The 21,252-nt window shown below is 41.6% G+C and overlaps 1 protein-coding gene across 3 annotated transcripts in view; it reads right to left on the reverse strand.

The window, feature by feature from the left end:
- The window catches only part of sptb (spectrin, beta, erythrocytic), a 78,965-nt gene that overhangs the window by 26,363 nt on the left and 31,350 nt on the right, over nt 1-21,252 (reverse strand). For all 3 annotated transcript variants that reach the window (XM_033643515.2, XM_078175192.1, XM_033643514.2), the window contains 18 exons: nt 20,706-20,803; nt 18,333-18,413; nt 18,055-18,170; nt 17,803-17,915; nt 17,524-17,711; nt 15,523-15,640; nt 14,244-14,402; nt 10,554-10,856; nt 10,314-10,464; nt 8,162-9,032; nt 7,904-8,041; nt 6,452-7,211; nt 6,088-6,290; nt 3,890-3,980; nt 3,299-3,445; nt 1,640-1,906; nt 979-1,203; nt 302-391 (listed from right to left, as the gene is read on the reverse strand). In XM_033643515.2, the coding sequence (XP_033499406.1) occupies nt 302-391; nt 979-1,203; nt 1,640-1,906; nt 3,299-3,445; nt 3,890-3,980; nt 6,088-6,290; nt 6,452-7,211; nt 7,904-8,041; nt 8,162-9,032; nt 10,314-10,464; nt 10,554-10,856; nt 14,244-14,402; nt 15,523-15,640; nt 17,524-17,711; nt 17,803-17,915; nt 18,055-18,170; nt 18,333-18,413; nt 20,706-20,803 (4,119 nt within the window). The remainder of the gene's footprint in view (nt 1-301; nt 392-978; nt 1,204-1,639; nt 1,907-3,298; nt 3,446-3,889; nt 3,981-6,087; nt 6,291-6,451; nt 7,212-7,903; nt 8,042-8,161; nt 9,033-10,313; nt 10,465-10,553; nt 10,857-14,243; nt 14,403-15,522; nt 15,641-17,523; nt 17,712-17,802; nt 17,916-18,054; nt 18,171-18,332; nt 18,414-20,705; nt 20,804-21,252) is intronic.

Here is a 21,252-nt window from a genome sequence, read left to right on the forward strand (position 1 = left end):
GATGGTAAAAAATAACCAAACTCTCTCTTGTTTTGGCCTCTATAAGAGGGTTGTCTGCATTGGTTTCTGCCCTTGGTTTTGGACTGTTGGTGGGACAAAATGAGCTGTTTGAAGAAGTCACCTTGGGCTCTACGAGACTGAAAGGGGCACGATTCTCGATTTTCTGACATTTTATAGACCTTAATCAAAGCAATTAATCAAGAAAATAATGTCAGATTAATCAACAATGGAAAGAAATTGTTAAAAAGTAGCTGGCAATCTACCGTACAGCTACCCGCAACTCTACAGACAAACCTCTCACCTGGTTTTTCTTCAGCAGCATCTGCACAGTTTGAAGGTTGTGGCCGTGCTCTTGTGACATTGCCAGGGGCATCCTCTCCTCGATCCAGAGCTGAGAGAGAGAAAGAAGAAAAAGAAGGTTGTAACAAAGAAAAGACAGAATAGCAGGGGCTGGTTTCTGTTGAAAAACAGCTTTACAGATCTCAGATGTACACAGAGTATAACAAAATGCTAAGGCCACCTTTCTTTGTGCTGAATTTTACCCCCTTTATAAAATGTCTCCAACATCTCAAACAGTAAAAATCCTCCTCTAAGCTGTCTCCTCCACCTGACTAAAGTGGATTTAGGCTGTGAAACCAATAAGGGATTAAAGCTTTTTACCCAGATTCACCTGCAGAGTCAATTTCATGGAGAAAGCTGGTGGTCTCACTGCCTTGCATACTAAGTGTACATACTATAATTGAAAACTTCATTTCTAAATTAATAAGTTATCATTTTGGGGTGGAAAAAACACCGTCTGAAGTTCAGGCTTGGAGATTTCCCTGAAGGTGTTATCTCGCTGTCATTCAAAAGCCAACATTAATCCAGCTCTTTTAGAAATTCAACATCCTTTATTCACATTTGGTGCTATCAATCATTTTTGCAAGAGCAGGGAGTTTCAACAGTTTAATTTTGCTCAGAAATTGGATCCATGCTTACAAGCTCGTCGGCCAGGTCTCTGTAGAACTGATGGACAGACTTGGCGGCCTCCAGTTTGCCCTTGCGCTGGGCCAGTGGTGTGAGGAGCTGCTGGAAGTCCCTCTGCAGGGCCTGCTGCTCGGCCTCAAGCTCCGGCTGGTCCTCCCTGCCTCCGCCGTGCTTTCTGACGGCCTCCTGGAGCTCCTCCAGCTCCCGCGCCCGGTCACGCACCTGGTTCTCTGTCATCTGGCGCAGGGAGATACGATTAGAGGAAAAGATGAATAGCCTTTCAGGAGTCTAATCAGGATGTAGTGGAGGGTAAACCCACCAAAAGTTAGTTTGTCTTGCAGTTTGTTTGCAGCTACGGATTTCATTTAACTTTTACCAATGTAAAACCGACTGTAATATAATTTAGAAGATTTATGGTGTTCTAGTTCTTCTCTCCAAGAAATATAATGCTTCTTTGTTTGTTGTGTTCAGATGCCAACAGTAAACACAAATACAGATCCGACGCAGGTGCTCACTCACTCAGAGTTAATCCTAAGAAAGCGCTCAAGCTAAAACTATAATGTATTCACTCCCGTGGTGAGATTAAACTACACATAATTTAAGAAGTGCACACACAAGCATACAAAGCATACAAATCTCAAGTACATACAGTAAATGCTACAGAGACACAGACCTGATGCTTCTTGAGCAGGATGTTGGCGTTAGTCAGATCTTTGATGTCCTCATCTCCGGTCTGAAGCTGCTGCTGCAGCCCGGTGAGCCACTTCTTCATATCAGTTAGGCTCTGGTCAAAAAGCTCGGAGCGGTTGGCGTCAAACAGCAACCGGGCTTTCTCTTGAGTCGTGGACTCGAGCTTGTCCCACAGCTCATGGAGTTTGGCCAGACGCTCCGTCACAATGGGCTCAAACTCAGGCTTGGACTCCATGAGCTCATGGCCCTCCTGCATCCAACAAAAAACACAAAGAGAAGATGTTAGCAAAGGTTTCACTGAAGCTGCCAATGGAGGAGGAATGAGTCATTAAAAGGTTGAGAAAGATTCTGCAAGCAGCGATTGTGGGGTCCAAGTCAACACAGACTGTTCAGAAGTTGAAAGCTGTGAAGGATCAAGACCTTGAACAGTTTCTGACACCTACATTAAAGATAACTAACTAGTTTTATGACGATAACACATTCTTTTACAACCAAATCTGTCCCGGGGCCACCCTCTTCTTCTGCAGCACCATCACCTCTTATTGGTCAATTGTATACTTGCATGCTTGTGGACATGCTTCAACAGCCTAATTTAAAAAAATCCACAGAATTTGGTGACGTTTGGACAAACTGTCGTTGATGTACAGTATGGTCACATTTTGCTCCTGGCTCAAGTACATGTTTGGTACTGGTGTTGTCCCCTATTGGGCAATATCAAAATAACTTTTCACACATGGTTTAACATTTTTATGAAACATTTCCTGTGAGTTTTGTAATGGTTGGGAAAAAAAAATAGAGTTATAGTCTGATTTGTGTTATGCTGCGCCCATTTTCTGGGGGGACATTTCAAGCTCCCCCTAGTGGTTGATTAGAATGAAACTTTCAGGGTGTGTTTCAGGTACTCATGTCGACACACCCTGCAAGATCTGTGATGATTGTATATGGAGTTAGGTGTTTTTATGTGCTGAGCCATGCCCCCTTTAGTGTTCAATGGTCAGTATCTTCAAAATACTTTCGATAACTCATGATAATTTGGTCCAGTATTGATTCAAGAAAATTTGGTAGCAATCGGACTAACAATTTAGGAGGAGATGTCAAAAATGTGTTTTTCCAAAAGAATTCAAAATCTAGTCAGACTGACTCAGGTGGCTCTTAAGGCAAATTTGTAGAGTGTAAATAGACGGATGTCTGTACCAAGATTCGTGTAAATCGGACTTATGGCATAGGAGGTTTAAATATTTGAATCACCGGCAAACATTTCATGTATTTATGGTATACCATCTCACAGGACTTTGCTAAAACATTCGGGAAGAATATAACGAATATTAAACCAGCATAAAAACAATAGGGTTCTAACTCTCAGGCTTAAACCCCTAAAAATGTATGATCGATAAGAAATGGCATCATTTGTTAAAATCTTGTGTTAATAATCTTTTACAAAACAAAGATAATAAAAACCTTATCTTGATTAATACTTTATCAATAAGTGCTCTTTTAAAGGCACAGTGAAATAAAAAATACATTTTCCAAATTATCCCAAGTGTCCCTCATTGTTTAAGTATCTTTTATTATGTCCCATATACATATGTCAGGAAAAGTATTTTTATATCAACATCCCTCGCTCATACACAGTATCACTGACCTGGTCTACTTTGTTGAGCCAGTCCTTGTTGGAGGCCAGCTCAGCCATGAAGGCCTGATGTTTCAGCCACTTGCTGTGGAGGTTCCTAGCCTCGTCGTACGACGTGTCCTGAGCCGTCAGCATCTTCTCATTGATCCATACAGTCAGCTGAAGCATGGAGTGAAAGAGTGAGTATTAGGGATTAGCCAAGAAAAAAAACATTCAAATCAACAGCTAAGATTTAAGCACGTACAGTTAAAAAAACAAACTTGGGAAAGTCATGGAAACGTCAGCATTTTACATTCGTGCAGAGGTGACTTTCTTTGAGCAGGATTTACTTCTTTATCTTTTGAAAACAGAGCATTTACCAATTAGCCAAATGGGACCCCTATCCTAAATAGGGAAGATATAAATTCAGTCTCATCAAGTACAACTGTGTTAATATAAACAACGCAGAGTGTGTTCTGCAAATTAACCACAATCATCAAGAAATAAATAGAGGAAAAACACTGCGGTGTCACGTCTCAGTGAAGGAATAATTAAGCAAATAATTAAAGTACTACGTGATGTTACCCAGCGATTACATGAACAGTAAACTGACGGTGAACTCACATCCTGAGTGTTTTGCAGGAAGTGCTGCAGGTCGCGGTTGTCTCTGAGCTTTTCTGACACCTCCTGGGCTCTCCTCTTGTTCTTGTTATGCCTGAAGGCCAAACACAACAAAATACATTAAAAATACAACTCCATACTTCAGTATATCTTCCTCCACCTCTTAATTTGACACCTCTCTCTGTGACATAACAGGAGGCATCGTTGAACGACAGAGAGAGGGTGAATCATTATGAGCTCCTCCACCACACAGAAAAATACCTGACACAGTAACCCAAAACAGTCGTCTGTTTCTCTGCGACGCCGTGAAGAATAGCTCTCACTTAAAGATCAATATCCATTATTGTGGGTCTACCAAGCTGAATTGTGGGAGTTAATGGGACAAGCTCCCATGGCCTCTCTACAGCCTTCTGTTGTCAAGAATGATACAGTGATAAGAAAGCTGTTTCACTGCTGAGCTGGTTGAAACTGAAAAGATTATTATTTTCTACACGAGATCAGGGCCTGTACAGTTTTTATCAGACTGCTACAAGTGGAATTTTGGACTGTGAGATGAGAAAAGTCTCTAAAGTTGGTGAAGAGCAAATAGTAGATGACTGCAGTACAGAAACAAGGTCCACAGAGCTGCTGGCATGGCTGTAGACTGTATTTGTCAAATGTGCAAACAGCAAAAATAAAGCTGGCATTGCTTTTGTTTGCAATCACTTTGCATAGGTCTTCACTGTCTGAACGTGTCAGTGTGTTACTAAATTCTCTTTATTAAATGTTTTCTCTGATGTACTTTGTCTATCAGCTGCAGAATTTCTCTCCTGCCTCTGTTTTGTTTTGATTTGGTTTCCATTCAGCCAAATATGAATCCCCATTTAAATATTATAGAAATAATGGATTGCAGTTCATTCACATGTTAATTGCAAGCAGAGATATTAAAGTAATGATCTCAAAGGTTTTCACATTAAAAAATTCTATTAAATCACTATCAATTGCCAATTGAGGTAACACAATGGTGACTGAGTCTATGGCCCACAGATGGAGGCCATTGCATTTACAGTATTACAAGCAGTGGTTACTCTCCCATAGAGGGTAGACGACGCTAACACAACAGACTCACTCTTTAACTCAGTGGTTTCCAAATGGTGGGTAAAGGTCCAAAAGTGGAGCTTCTGAATGGACCGCAAATGAATTACGAACATGTCAAGTTTGTAAAAAATCCACTTTATTTTTAAGTACAGTGAATTTCTGGCACAGGGCTTTTATTCTGAAGTGCTGACAGCTACTTGAAGGAGACAGCAGACTAGCTAGAGAACATGGCTGAATATATTGAACTGTGTGGACCTTGAACTAATGACTAAGAAGAAAAATTGGACCCCGTGGCTAGACCAGTTGGGACCCACTGCTTTAACTCAATTGTGTGCACACTAATGAGAACTACAGCCTTGCAGTTGTATGGCTCCACTCACCAGTCAAGTTGCAGTTTACATCCATGTCTGTGAAAACATAAATGCTTCACACACTGAAGATCTGTACAATCAGCACAGTTTCAAGGTGGACAACCGAGGTTAGTGTCACCAATTCAGTATCTGACCAAATGTCTCGTCTTCTGTTCCCCAGTTATGATGTTGAGTCATGGCCAGAAAAGTGTTTTATGCAAAACATTATGATGTTACAGTGAAGCTGACCTTTGACCTTTTGGATATTAAATGTCATCACTTCATCATTTTATCCTAATAGACATTTGTGTGAAATTTTGTCATGCATAGCAAATGAATTCTTGAGTTATGGCCAAAAACATGTTTTGTGAGGTCACAGTGACCTTTACCTTTGAACTTGGACCACCAAATTCTAATCAGTCCAGGTGAACGTGCCAAATTTAGAGAAATTCTCTCAAGGTGTTCTTGAGATATCACATTCACGAGAATAAGACAGATGCAAGATCACGGTGACCTTGACCTTTCATACCATATGTTTAAAACAATACAATCTCTGTTAACTATAAATTCAATGTTACCTAAGTACTGAAGCTATAAAAAAGAAAAAACAGATCTACAGTGGGATTTTGAACCAAGGCTGCACAGATGAAACAACAGGGACGAAAATCAACAGGTTCTCAAACTGTGGTTGTTACAGTATTCTCTCCAGCAAACCTACAACGTGACTAGAAGCGTGAAATTAAATTTAAAAAAAAAAAAATCATGTTGACTGACCTGTCTCCGATTGAGTTCATTTTCTCCTGCACTCTCCCAGAGTACAGATTGTTGCTGTCCACCAGCCGCTGTCCGCCCTGCACAGCGCCGTCGATCTTGTCCTCGTTGGCCTCCATGGTGCTCACAAAGTCCTCGTGCTTCTTCAGAGCCTTCTCTGCACCAGCCAACGTGTCAGGCTTGTCTATGTGGGCCAAGGTGTACTCCTGGGAACAAAGCGAAGAAGGACAAAGACAAACTCTCAGTGGCGTGGTTACCTGACCATGCTGCATTCCTCCAGACCACATCTTTTAAATACCTATAGCATCACTAACACCATCATTAAATCCCTAACTCTATGGAAACGAGTGACTCTGCAGGACAGTACCTGGTTGTTGAGGATGGCCTCTACAGCCTTTCCATCCCTCATGAACTGCTGGAAGCCCAGACCCTGATCCAGGAAGTTCTTGCGGCTGTCCCACATCTTCTGCAGTTCCACCCAGCCGCGGTCCAGCCCCTTCAGCGTCTTCTCCAGCTGCTGGTACTGAGGATCATCCTCCTGACCCTGGGTGACCTGAGCACCGGTGTCCCTCACACGGTGATAGTCTTCCTCGTGATTGTTTATGTCTTCACGCACAGCGTCATGCAGGCTGAGCTGCTCCTCAGCCTCCGGCAGCGTGGCGGGCATTTCCTCTGACGCCACGGCCTTCTGGGTCTTGAAAAGCCAGGACTGGAAGTCATCCATGTCTTGGAGGAAGGTCTGTAACTTGCTGACCTCACCCAAGGAGTCCTCTCTGTCTGTCAGAGTCTTTCTTAGTGTGTCCCAGGCGGCGTCCAGCTCATCTCTGCGGGCCAAGATGTCGTTTGCGTTCTCTGGGTGGTCCTTAGCCAGCTGGTCGGCCTCTGCCCTCAGGAAGGTGAGCTTGCTGTCGATGGCGGCTAAGTCTCTCTCGATGCCAAACAGTTTCCTCTGCATGGTCATGACGGCTGCCAGGTCATTGCCCAATTCCTGAGTGGACTCGATCACCCGTGTCTTGTCTTTGATCCAGGTCTCTGTCTCGTCACACTCCAGCCCGTAGTTGTTCAGACTGACGGCAGAATCCACTTTCCTCTTCTTGTCCTCCACCATGGCCTTAAAGGCGTCCCACCTGAAACATGTGATAGTATTAGTATGACTATTTTAAAGGGACAGTTCACCCTTAAATCAGAAATACATATTTTCCTCTTAACTGTAGTGCTATTTATCAATCTATTTTGGTGTGAGTTGCCGAGTGTGAGATATGGTATGATGGTATATGATGGTAAAAATATGTATCATTGATTTTGGGGTCCTGTCCATGTAATTTACACTAATTTTAGAGAAAGTAATAATTTCATCTAATGAAGAACTGCTTCATTTACAGTAAACTCCAGTAAATATATTCAATGTATCTATAATTCAATTATGATTGGAAGCTTTACCCTACATATATCTTTAATTATGTGCTTCCCTGTCGGCAGATTTCACAATTTGTTTTTGCATTTCCAGCTGGCCTGCTGTGTACTTACTAAAAGAGCTTGCCAGCAATTAACTGAAAATAATTGTAAGTGTACACCACTTGAACACTCTCTCTATTTACCTCTAATTAGTGCTAATTACAGGACACTTTAAAGTGACAAAGAAATTATAGACCTGTATAAAGTGTTAAAGAAAGGTTTGATTTGTCACGGCAAAGAGAAAACATACAGTATATTTTTTTCTTTTTTTGTTATTAAATGTTTATCCTTTTAAAAATATTGATGCACAAATAACAGTGAAATTCATGAAGTGTAAGACAGATATATAATATGTGTGAAGCACCTCTTATTCAATCGCATCTGACATTCTTTGACCTCTTTGGTGCGAGGGTGTCTGCTGTCCTCAAGCTGTTTCACAGATTTGTTGACATCGTCAACCCTCGACTGAACATTTGCCATGTCTTGAGCCAGAATGCTCAACCTGAAAACAAAAACGTGCCAGTTGGAATGAAAACAGTACAATGTACATGACGCATAAACACCATCTCAAAGAGAATCCAATAAGTTTGGAGTTCATAATAAGATGATTTGATCTGTGTACCTATTCTGTACGACTTCCAGATCCTCCAGCTTCTCAGGCACCTCTAAACCCACCAACCACGTCTCCTTCTGGCCCATCCAGAGCTCGCAGGCGTCTGTCTCACTGAAGATAGTGTACAGGGCCATAGTGTCATCCAGCCTCTTCTGTCTCAGGTCAGCCAGAGACATGAGCTCCATGTACAGGTCCTTAATGTCTTTCAGGCGTCTCTGGATATCAGGGGTGTTTTGTAGCTCCTCTGGCAGCGCGTTGGCCTGTTTGGACAGAGCATCTATGGTGGCTCCGTTCTTGATTGCTTCATTCTTCAGGTCGTTGTGCTTTTTCAGTTGCCGCTGGGTGGTGTACTCGTCGTGGCCCACGTCGTCGCTGCTCATCTGCCTCTTGGCGTCCAGCAGCCAGGCCTTGAGTTCATCAGCGTCTCCCTGAAACTGGAAGAACCTCTGGGTGTCCTGGAGGTTCTGTTTCCGAAACGCAGCCAGCTCCTCCAGCTGCTGCCACTGCCTCGTGATGTCGTCCATGCATTCTTGAACCTTCGGGGAGCCAAAGTGCTTGGCTCTGATCATCTTATCTCCTTCAGCCAAGACCTGGTCGAGGTTGGCTCGGCGGGCCCCGAGCTCGTCCTCGAAGGCACTGTGTTTGCTCTGGAGCACCAGCACGCTCGTCAGGTCCTTGCCATAATCCAGCGAGGAGAAAATGTGCTCTTTTTCTCTAATCCAGCTGTCCAGCTCTGCCACCTCCCACAGGAAGTTCCAGAAGCGGCGGGACTGCTCCAAGCGAGCTTTCCGCTGGGCCGCCAGGGCACAGAGCTCCTGGTAGCACAACTCCAGATGCTGCACCCTTTCACGGATCACCTGAGGGTCACATGGCTTGTAGCCTGGGGGGGAAATTAAGGAATTGTTATACATATGTATTTATTTGACTTCCTCTACCTGCTTAATTCTTACCACACCTCAACCACACACACATATATACACACACACACACACACACACACACACACACACACACGTGCGCGCTACGCAAGAGGTGCTAGACTACTCTTATCACATGATGACAGCCTGCCAAAACTTCCTGTAACTGATCTGAAGGCCCGAACCACCCAAAAGATGTTTTCACGCTAGAAACAAACCATGGTCCAGCTTGATTCAGATGAAGAAGTGAGATGAAAGTTCTGCTGTTTGGTTTGGACTGTAGACCGAGGGAGATTTCACACATGTAATTTGGTTTGAATCAAACTCAAAAGTCTGAGAATCCGTAAATGAGGTAGGTTTTAAACGGGTCTCAAGCCACCCCGTAGAGAGCAGACTCCACACATGAGGTCCACATTAAAAACTTTGTGTTTGTTGTTGCTTCACAGAAGAGCCAATGTTGACCTTTACAAAGTTTGTTAAATTCAGCTTTGTAAAAAATAAAGAAAATCCATATTAATTGAACTTAACGTACTTAGACTGCAGGTGTGCTAGTTCAGGCAGTCATCTCAATCTGCACTAATTCATACACACAGGTCATACATCACTCTCTATATGTCATCAACAAACACACCCTCTCAATTTGGTGGTCTACTAAAGATGCAAAATCTTCCCAGCTCTCCCTTTGCATTGTCAGTGCCGCTGCTTCCCTGCATCAGTGCTGCTGCTTGCTCTCTCAGCCCCACCTCCACCCCAGCATCCACCTGCAGGCTCCGGCTAAGCAGGGAATATTTAATCATCACTCCCCAATATCTCATTTGAACATATCTGCAGGGAGCGATGAGGCCGGAGTCCAGACGACAAACTCTAACTATGTTCTGCTGTTGAAATAAATATCTAAAACTTGAGTTGTCTGACTGAACAATATTTGAGAACCATAAATTTAACCAAACAAGCTAACCTTCATTAGCACGGCCGTATTTAATTATGTTTTTTAACACAAGCAGCAATTCATGAACTTTTACAAAATATAATATCTGCAAGTATCCGATCTTAGAATCATCTGATGATAACGTTCAGTATTTTTGGACAGTTTTACTCAATGCTACAGGCACATTTTGGTCGGTGTTCAAAACATATTGTGGTTCAATAGCTGGCCCTGGTCTGGTTAAGGTCTGTGGCCTGCAATCCATCTGTGTCTTCTCACTCCAAACAAAACAAGGGCCACAATGAGCCACTGCACTTACTATCTCCGTTGGCGAACTTGAGAGCGGCAGCACTGGCGTTCTGCACTCTCTCCGCCTGCAGAGCGATGTCGTTCTCTAACAGAGCGTGTTTCTGTAACAAATCTTCAACTTCCAGCAAGTGTTTCCCAAAGTCAGGAGACAGGAGTCGAGCCTGAGGAGAGGAAGAAAGAGCAGTCTGATCAGTTCAGTGTCTGAAGCATAAATGTTAAAAGCTGATGAACATTGCCTCCTATGTTGTACCTTCATGTCATCCATCCAGCTGATGATGTACAGCATCTCTTGGAAGATCCTCTGCAGGGTCAGGTTCTTGTCCAGACGCCCCCTGCGAGCCTTCAGCAGCTCCTGCAGGTAGTCCCACAGGCGCAGGATGTTGTCTTTCCGCACGTCGATGCGTTTGGCATCATGGTACCGCTCAGACTCCAGCTCCTTTGAGATGTCCACCAGGACCTGAACTCGCTCCTCATACGCAGCGATGTCTGTCTCGATGGCATCATGCTTCTTCTTGGCTGCCTCCACAGCTGGCAGGTCGTAACCAAAGTTATCCTGAGGAGAGCAGAGCAGAGAGAGGCTCAGGACTCAGGGCACAAACTGTGGATACATTTGGCTTATAATACTGCTGCTCTTTTACTCATTGCCACTTGCCATCCTTTCAGTATTTATACTGTAAGGTATTGCTACTTTTAAAGCTGCCCTATGTAGTTTTCTTTTTAAACAAAAAAAGGTTAAGTGTACATTTAGTGTCTCTCACCAATATGGTGTGTATCCTTGAGCTCAAACCAATGTGCTGAAAACATTTTCTTCATTATAAAACACAAGCTGATTTTTAAGCCATGCAATGTTTACATCCAGGTTCACACTTGCTCTAGCACATGTTCACTTGCAGTCTTCTTCCATGCCTTTGATGGCTCACTGCAGCTTAACTTGATGCATTACTGCCCCCTGTAGGTCAGTGTAATACTGTCAAACCCTTGGCAGGATTGAGTATCACATCATCCAGTTGCATGTGCATGATATAAGCAACAAAATAAAAGAACCAATTTAAAAAAAGGTTACATACTTATAGAAGCCCATTTCTGCCAGATTAATGGAAAAAAACTTCAACTTTTTTTTTTAGTATTACTTACTTGCTTATTAAAAATAAGTAAAACCCCATTTCCACCAAACACTTTCGGTATGGTACCTTTGGAACCAAAAGGAACCCTTCAGACATCGTACCTAGACCCTAGTGTTTTCACCGCAAACAGCACTTACTTAAATGTGGGCGGGGTTGTTGTCACTCACTGTATTTTCTCCTTTATCAATCTGCACAACAGGCTGCAGTGAGAGTCTCTCTCCATGGGATAATTAAAAATAGCGGGTTTGTGCATTTAGTCCTTCTCAGGCAAGCTCAGGGGTTTAGTGTTGCCAGAGCCCACAGGAATGCTTCCCGCTTCATGACACTTCTGTTTTTTCTCCAAGTGAGGATTAGAATATATGCAGTTCACATACTCTGGACGAAATTAATATACAGTACAGGCCAAAAGTTTGGACACACCTTCTCATTCAATGCGTTTTCTTTATTTTCATGACTATTTACATTGTAGATTCTCACTGAAGGCATCAAAACTATGAATGAACACATGTGGAGTTATGTACTTAACAAAAAAAGGTGAAATAACTGAAAACATGTTTTATATTCTAGTTTCTTCAAAATAGCCACCCTTTGCTCTGATTACTGCTTTGCACACTCTTGGCATTCTCTCCATGAGCTTCAAGAGGTAGTCACCTGAAATGGTTTTCCAACAGTCTTGAAGGAGTTCCCAGAGGTGTTTAGCACTTGTACCCCTTTGCCTTCACTCTGCGGTCCAGCTCACCCCAAACCATCTCGATTGGGTTCAGGTCCGGTGACTGTGGAGGCCAGGTCATCTGCCGCAGCACTCCATCACTCTCCTTCTTGGTCAAATAGCCCTTACACAGCCTGGAGGTGTGTTTGGGGTCATTGTCCTGTTGAAAAATAAATGATCGTCCAACTAAACGCAAACCGGATGGGATGGCATGTCGCTGCAGGATGCTGTGGTAGCCATGCTGGTTCAGTGTGCCTTCAATTTTGAATAAATCCCCAACAGTGTCACCAGCAAAAACCCCCCACACCATCACGCCTCCTCCTCCATGCTTCACAGTGGGAACCAGGCATGTGGAATCCATCTGTTCACCTTTTCTGCGTCTCACAAAGACACGGCGGTTGGAACCAAAGATCTCAAATTTGGACTCATCAGAGCAAAGCACAGATTTCCACTGGTCTAATGTCCATTCCTTGTGTTTCTTGGCCCAAACAAATCTCTTCTGCTTGTTGCCTCTCCTTAGCAGTGGTTTCCTAGCAGCTATTTGACCATGAAGGCCTGATTGGCGCAGTCTCCTCTTAACAGTTGTTCTAGAGATGGGTCTGCTGCTAGAACTCTGTGTGGCATTCATCTGGTCTCTGATCTGAGCTGCTGTTAACTTGCGATTTCTGAGGCTGGTGACTCGGATGAACTTATCCTCAGAAGCAGAGGTGACTCTTGGTCTTCCTTTCCTGGGTCGGTCCTCATGTGTGCCAGTTTCGTTGTAGCGCTTGATGGTTTTTGCGACTCCACTTGGGGACACATTTAAAGTTTTTGCAATTTTCCGGACTGACTGACCTTCATTTCTTAAAGTAATGATGGCCACTCGTTTTTCTTTAGTTAGCTGATTGGTTCTTGCCATAATATGAATTTTAACAGTTGTCCAATAGGGCTGTCGGCTGTGTATTAACCTGACTTCTGCACAACGCAACTGATGGTCCCAACCCCATTGATAAAGCAAGAAATTCCACTAATTAACCCTGATAAGGCACACCTGTGAAGTGGAAACCATTTCAGGTGACTACCTCTTGAAGCTCATGGAGAGAATGCCAAGAGTGTGCAAAGCAGTAATCAGAGCAAAGGGTGGCTATTTTGAAGAAACTAGAATATAAAACATGTTTTCAGTTATTTCACCTTTTTTTGTTAAGTACATAACTCCACATGTGTTCATTCATAGTTTTGATGCCTTCAGTGAGAATCTACAATGTAAATAGTCATGAAAATAAAGAAAACACATTGAATGAGAAGGTGTGTCCAAACTTTTGGCCTGTACTGTATATTTTTAAACACTTGAAAATCCACTCACTGCTAAAAATGTATGTCATCCAAGAGAGACATTAAAAACTAAAGTAAAGTTGTCACAGTGACATTTAAGGTGTGCTGATGGATTCACGTTGTCAACTAATGCATCGAGTAACATTACAAGTAAACATTCCACCTTAAAAGTTGCCGGCAGTCAGTCCAGTGAATTAAGTTATTTTTTCTCCGATTCCAGCTGCTGCGAGAGGCAGCAAAACATCCTTTCATTTTATAGCTACAGTAATAAAACTCTCCACGGTATGAACAGTGGTTACATGAGCCTCAAAACCAGCCACCACTCTGCCCTGAGCAGAATGACCATCCTCTACTGACCAATCAGACTGCAGTGTTCACAACACCTTTTAGTACCAGATCTGTGTGCTAGGTACCCCAACAGAGGGGGGACCAAAAATGGGGATGGTACAGAACGGTTCCATTGGTACCATCCACAACTTTTCACAGTGGAAACGAAAAAAAAAAAGCGTACTGAACTGAACTGTACCATAGTGTTCGGTGGAACTGAGGCTTTAGTTGCACAAAATAATGAGAATTGTTCTAAAAATAATAACTTAGTATCATTACTCATTATGCAAACAACCAGCTGTGTCCATTAATGAATGCAAATACTGTGAAACTTTGTATTGTTATTCATGTAATTTTACTTAATTAGGTAGTCTAATTGAGATCAGGACCTTTTCCAGGAGACGCCTCAGAACTGACATCAGATAAAAAACACTGTATAATATCCAAAGTGTTGTTGTTGATGTTTTACCTGAGCCACGAGTCTCTGGTTCTCCAGGAGCCAGGTCTCCCTCATGGCAGCCTTCCTGTCGAATCTTCTCGCCATCTGTTCCAGCTTCTCCTGTCTGATCAGTTCATCCCTCAGGACGCGCTCCCGCTCGTGCTCCGCCCTCTCCAGACGTTCCCAGGCCTGCACACAGATGATGAGATGAGGGTTTGTTGTTTTTGGTAGTTGGGGCGGGGGGGGAGGGGGGGTGATGGCAATGTGATACTTTCTATTTCCTGTTTAGAAGTTCTTTGCTTGATCCCATCAACGAAGAGGAACAGGTCAAGTCAGTATCGTGTTATGTTCAAGGACAAATTGTGAAAGATGCCCACCACAGCTTCAGAGACCCCGATGTGCTGTCTTTAAATGTCTTGATTTGCCCAACTTATAGTCGCAGATATAAAGTTTAAAATGATTTAAAACACAGAAAAGCTGCAAATTCTCACTTTCTTTGACATTTTTTGCTTGTTGTATGATTTAAATCAATACTGATTCTAAAAATTCATTCGTCTGCAGTGATGTCAGACCTCTATCTTCTTCAAGAGATGGCTTTCACTGTGCAGTTCACAGACTTGCAATATAGTATTACCGGTATAATTCAATTTATTTGTTGCCTCGGCATTGTGCTCTGCTAAATGAATTCATTTGGGCCATTAAAACTGAGCTGTGTGCTTCAGCTTCAAACCACAGATGTTTACATTTTGGTCAAAAGAGAGATGATCGTCATATGAAAAAAGCCAAATATTTTCTTTAATAAAATGACAGCTGAAGTGATGAGTCAAGTAATTGGTTAGATTTTGATCATTGATTAGTTATTTTCAAGTAAGAATGAAAAAAGGGGCCTGTTATTGGCTAAAAGAGTGATTGCTCTTTTATGGAAGAAGGCCAGTAGTATGGATAAATGGACTTCTGAACTATCAACAACTCTGCCCTTGCAGACAAAAAAATGCATATGCTATCAGGGGTAATCAATCACTCTTTCACAACCTCTTGGGTCCCTTCATGTGTTATCTGGAGAGGACAGACTTAATCCACATGTTGGAAGTACTCGGGGATATGCTGTAAGTGACCCTCTGCAGTGTTCAAATCTGTCAAAGTTTTTTTCTTTGTTAATTGTTGTCAAAATTTGTACATCAATATTACGTTTACTTAAACTTGTTTTGCAATTATATTGCACTAACACAATCCTGTAATTAATTTTTTTCTTTGCCCTTTCCCCCCTTAAGATGAACTGATAAGAATAAGACATCCTGATCCCTCTCACTCTGTTGATATCAGCAACCAGAGCTCCCTCTTTAGGCGTGTAGACCCTCTGGTTGTTGGCTCTCATACGACTCTGGATGGTGAACAGCAGCACCTCAAGGTTCCCCTTCTCCTGAAACCTGGAAGAAAACAAACACAAAAAGATACAATTAAACTGTATTTTTACAGCAGTTTTTCTGGCATTGCTTGACATCCTCCCCTCTTCAGAGAGATCTTTAAACCACTCTTGAAAATTTTAAGCATTTGTGACGGTGTTGCTCAATCCCACTCTGTGGTTTAAAGATATCCTTCTCCAATGGCAACCTTTTTTTTACCTATGTGGAAGAGCTTTCTACTTTTACAAGACCTGAGTGACGCCCACACTGAAGTGTAAACCACATCCACCTCCACACACAGATACAGTTCAGTAAGTAGACTGTGCACAGTTGTGTCTATATTTGAGCATTTTATTTGAAGATCAGTGTTTGCTGATCAACAATTTGCTATAATTGAGTCTCTACTCATAATGTTTTTTTTAATAAGGACAATAATGATTAGTGTCTTTTTTCCCTGGGTTATCTATCTTCTGTCTAATGTCTTAGTAATGTTATTATTATTGATGTATTCATTTTTCCATTTGTCTACATGCACATTAATTGTGCTCACTTATATGTGATTATACTGAATGTTTGATGAACAACGGCTCTAAAATTGGATTTCCTGTTTCTTGGTGTACAGATGACAAATCAGTCAAAGTGACCTGTTTGGAAAAGTCAAAATGCAAAAGTAGGTAAATGTGGAAGAGGGAAATATAGTGAATACGGAAATGACAAATAATGTGAACATTAGAATTAATGCCTCACGGTTATTTGCTTCTGCCAACCAGTCAAGTTACAGTTGCAGTTTACATCCATGTCTGTCAACTTACACGTTGCCATGACAGTTGACAATACTTCAAAAATGAATGTTGCTGCAAAGAAGCTACAAGTTCTAAGACATGGATGCTTCAAGCACATCTTCACCCCAGCAGCACAAAAGATCTTTAAAATCAGCACAGTTAAGGGTGGGCACCCAAGATTAGTGTCACTAATTACATATCCAACCAAATGTCTCCCCTTTTCGTTCCTGACGCTGAATAACAGCAAGAAAAGTGTTTTTGCAGAATGTTATGATGTCACAGTGAAGCTGACATTTGGATATAAAATGTCATTACTTTAACATTACATTTTGTCATAGTTAGAGTATGAATTCTTGAGTTATGGCTGAAAATGTATTTTGTGAGGTCACAGTGACCTTGACCTTTGACCGCCAAAATCTTAATAGTTCAACTTCAAGTCCAAGTGGATGTTTATGCAAAGTGTTCTTGAGATGTCACATTTCCAACAATGGGATAGACATGAGGTCACAATGACCTTGACCTTTGACTGTCAAAATCTGATTAGTCCATCTGCGACTCCAAGTGGACGTTTGTGCCAAATTTAAGGAAATTCCCCCAAGGCCTTTTTAAAAAATGTTCCCAGGAATTGTCCAATTCAGACAGCGGACAATCCAAAAACATTATGCCTAAACAAGAGCTAAACAAGAGCAGTGTGCGGGATTTTCTGTTCAAAGATTCAAGGTATATTTTCCAACGCACCTACATCTGAGACAGTTGAATGTGCGAATACCTTTTTTTCAAAGTGTTTTTCTATAAATTGGTTTAAATTTGGCTGAAAGATCCCAACTAAAAACAGCATCACAACATCACACAAAAGAATTGATGATGATGATTGATGATGTTACATGGCCAACAAGAAAAAATTTAAAAGTAAAAAAGTATATTTTAGGTTTCACAGAAAGCCTTAATCCAGTTGCTCAGATGGTGTGCCGAAAATAGGTGTTAAATTTTGTTTCTGTTTTATAACTGATATTTTATGAATATGAATCATTGTTAAGGTGAGTCAAAAAACAGTGGACAAAGAGAACATTAAAATAGAAACAGAACATTGGTAATGTAATGTGAAGGTGTCTTGGCTCGACTTACTTGGGCGGCTTCTCGACAGTGCGGTAGGTGTTGAAGGCCTGAAGCTGCTGCTGAACTCCAGTCAGAGAGTTGGCAAGTTTCCTGTTGTTCAGCACGATGATGGTCTGCTCAATCCACGTCAGCAGGTCTGACGCCAGCGTCTCATACTTATCGATCATCTTCTCCGTCTCAATGGCGTGATCCAGAACCTGAAAAATGGAGGTCAAAGACAATCAGGGACACAGGATCAAAGTTATGTTAACAAATTCCTCATACGTGTGCGTCATCTTTCCATCCTACCTTTCCAACTCTCTTGCCTTCGACGGCGAGCTGCTTCATCTTCGAGAAGTAGTGGTAAAATGCCACGACGTACGTGATGATGGACTTCTCATCTGGGTTCTCTGTGAACACATCTACAAAACAAAACGGCAGACAAGTCAGTCACAGCCAAGCCAGAGACCATCTCTGGTCCCGAGGTCTTTTTTTCCACCAGGCTTAAAGCTCATAAACATTTAGTTCTACATGAAGGCTCAGCCTCCGTCAGTCACTCGCCTTCAGGGTCTAACAGTTTGGTCACGCCAAGCTGCTGCTCTGCTACGTTGAAGGCGCTCTGGAGGTTATGAGTCGGGTTGGACCTTTTCAGATTGCCATAGTCCACCAGATCTGGCCTGAGAGAGAAAGATGGAGAGAGTAAGAATAGCAAAAGAGGAAAATGAGACAGTGAAAGAGATGAAGCAGAATGAACAGGAGAGACACTGAGCAGACGGGCTTCCTGCGTGTTTACATTTCAGAGCTGGTGAGAGTGGATTTGGCCATTCATCTCTCCTTACCGGTGTTTGTGTATGAGCGCGTTGAAGGCCATGCCGTCTTTCCAGCTGGTGGTGAAGTTTGTGATGTTGACGTTGGGATATCTGCAAAACAACAGCCAAGGGACGTCATTGACTGAACATAAGGGACATAGCTGAGAAGCTCCTGTTTTAAATCAGCGTCTGGGATCTGTTCTGCTTCTCCATGCGTGTAAATATGAACCACATATTTGTGTGGCATAACGCCTGAGCAGACTCAGACCAGTGGTATTTTGTGATTTGCTCAAGAGATCATAACATTTATTCAAGAATCCTAAGAGGAAGGAAATTAAGAGACAAGTAGGCCTATTCTGAAATATGATAGAATTTAACCTTAAAATGAAGACTAACCTTAAAACACAGTTAAACCTTTTGGGAAATTCTCTTATTCACTTTCTTATTATTCTGAGTGTGAGATCAGTAAATTGATACCACTCTTATGTCTGTTTGGTATGTATAAAGCTACAGACAGCAGCCAGTTAGCTTAGCTTATCGTAAAGACTGTAGATAGGATGACACAGTTAGTTTGAGTCTGTCCAATGTTAACTTTTTTCCCCTACCAGCACCACTAAAGCTCACTAATTAAAGAACTATACTTACAAATATGCTTATTTGTGTCTTGCTTAGTGTGAGATGGGTAATTTGAAACTACACTCATTTCTATACAGTATATCAAGCCAAGCAGCCAGTTAGCTTAGCATAGAGACTGGTAACAGGTTGAAACAACTAGCCTTATTCTGTCCAAAGGTTACAAAATCCACCTACCGGCACCTCTAAAGCTATCTTATCAAAGAAATATTTTTGAAATTTTAAGAAATACACCTATTTGCTTCTTGCTGAGCGTGAAACAAATAAATTGATACCACTCTAATGTCTGTTTGATAAGTATAAAGCTACAGACAGCAGCCAGTTGGCCTTACTTAGCATAAGGAAACTGAATAAACCAGCTAGCCCAAGTTTGCCTAAAGCTCACTAATAAAAAGAAATACTTGGATATTTTGGAAAATGGTAATTTGCTTTCTTGTAGAGAGTTAGATAAGAAAATTAATGCCACTGTCATATCTATATGATAAATATGAAGCCACAACCAGCAGCCAGTTAGCTTAGCTTAGCTTAAAGACTAGAAACAGGACATGCTAGCTAGCCTGAGTCTGGTAGGGGTAAGAATTTCACCCTACCAGCTCCTATTAAGCTCACTCATTAAAAAACTACTTTGAAATTTTGACAAATATGAGTATTTGTTTCTTGCTGAGTGTGAGATGAGCAAATTGATACCACTCTCTTTTCTGTATGCTAAATATGAAGCTACAGAAAGCAGCCGGTTAGCTTAACTTAGCATAAGCGAACTAGATGTAACAGCTAGCCTGAGTCCGTCCAAAGGTGACAAAATTCGCTACCAGCATTTGTAAGGCTATCTAATTAAATAAATGATTTAAATTTCAAGAATTACTCTGTTTCTTGCTGAGTGTGAGATGAGCAGATTAACACCATTGGACAGGGCCAGGCTAGCTGTTTCCCCATTTCCAGCAGTCTTTATGCTAAGTTAAGCTAACGGTCTCCTAGCAGTAACTTTATATTTAGCAAAGTGGAAATAAGTGAATTGTACTCTCCAAAATATCATATATCAATAAGTATTTCTAGAAGATCTTAATTTATGGTTTAATGGTTAAATATATTGTATAAAGGTTGATTAAAATAAAAATTACGTCTTCAAATCAAAGTAAAAACTAAACAGTGCTTCATTTTTTTTTTATTATACATTATGATAGAACTGAAAATAATGGTGACAGGGACTGTCATACTACTAAATACCCAATGTAAAAACTATATTTCTGTGAAAATGAAGCCCTAAATGTCAACAAATAGTCTCAAATTTGAATGTTTGAGTTCTCCATTGCCATAAGCATCATCTAATTTCATTTATTCATCTTTAAATTTCTTTTTGTCAGAGTTCACATTTCTGATGTTACAAATTTTCCAACCTATCACTGAACCTAATACTTTATAGTTGCACTTACCTGTTTTAGATTAAAATGGAAATTTAGATCAACCTAAATTACACTAATTACCATAACCCTACATAAAACCTACTTCTGCACATCACCATATTTGTACAACTTACCTTTGTACTTACTACAATGCTTGCATAAGAGAAGGAAGATGAAAATCTGTCTTAAATTTGGTTAAAAAATGTCTTAAAAAGGTCTTAAAAACACATTAAATTTAAGTGTCTAACACCTAGACACCCTGCACAAAAATATCTTTGAACACAACAGATTTACAGCTGTGCACAGACGTGGATTCCCAAAGGATATTCACAACAGCTTGGTGATGCTAAAGGTCACACATCCCACTTACCCTGCCGTTTTCATCTGACACCACAGAAGAAGAGCGTCCTTGGCCGAGCGCGTCTCCTTCTGGTCCTCCTGGCCCGTTTCCACAATAATGTCCTGGATCTGATTAAAAACAACATGCGCAGCTGGATGATAAATAATGGAACGTAACTAATGACTGTGAGGTTTGCAATCAAACAAGAACAATTCACAGCAGAGAACAGAAACTTAACTGATAATAACATGTCGCTAACAGGGCGCAGCAGCAGGGAAACATTTTGGCAAAGTGGCACAAATACTCCTTTGATATACATCATTTATTACAGCTTACAGAAATACGAGGAGGTTTTTATTTGTGTTCAACAACATCTCAAGTGATATATCATCGATGTTATCAGCCGACTGGATTCTCACACATCTAAACCGAGGGTCCAGTTGATAGAAGGAGGGGTGGTAATTATTGAAGTTCTTATTTTCCCACACAGTGGGCCAGTAATTAGAGCAGTGATGTGATCTGAGAGACAGGCCCTGAGAGAGGGCTAAATTTAGCCAGCTTTGGTTCTCCTTGGTTT

Source organism: Epinephelus lanceolatus, chromosome 15, assembly GCF_041903045.1.
Source record: "Epinephelus lanceolatus isolate andai-2023 chromosome 15, ASM4190304v1, whole genome shotgun sequence".
NCBI lineage: Eukaryota > Metazoa > Chordata > Actinopteri > Perciformes > Serranidae > Epinephelus > Epinephelus lanceolatus.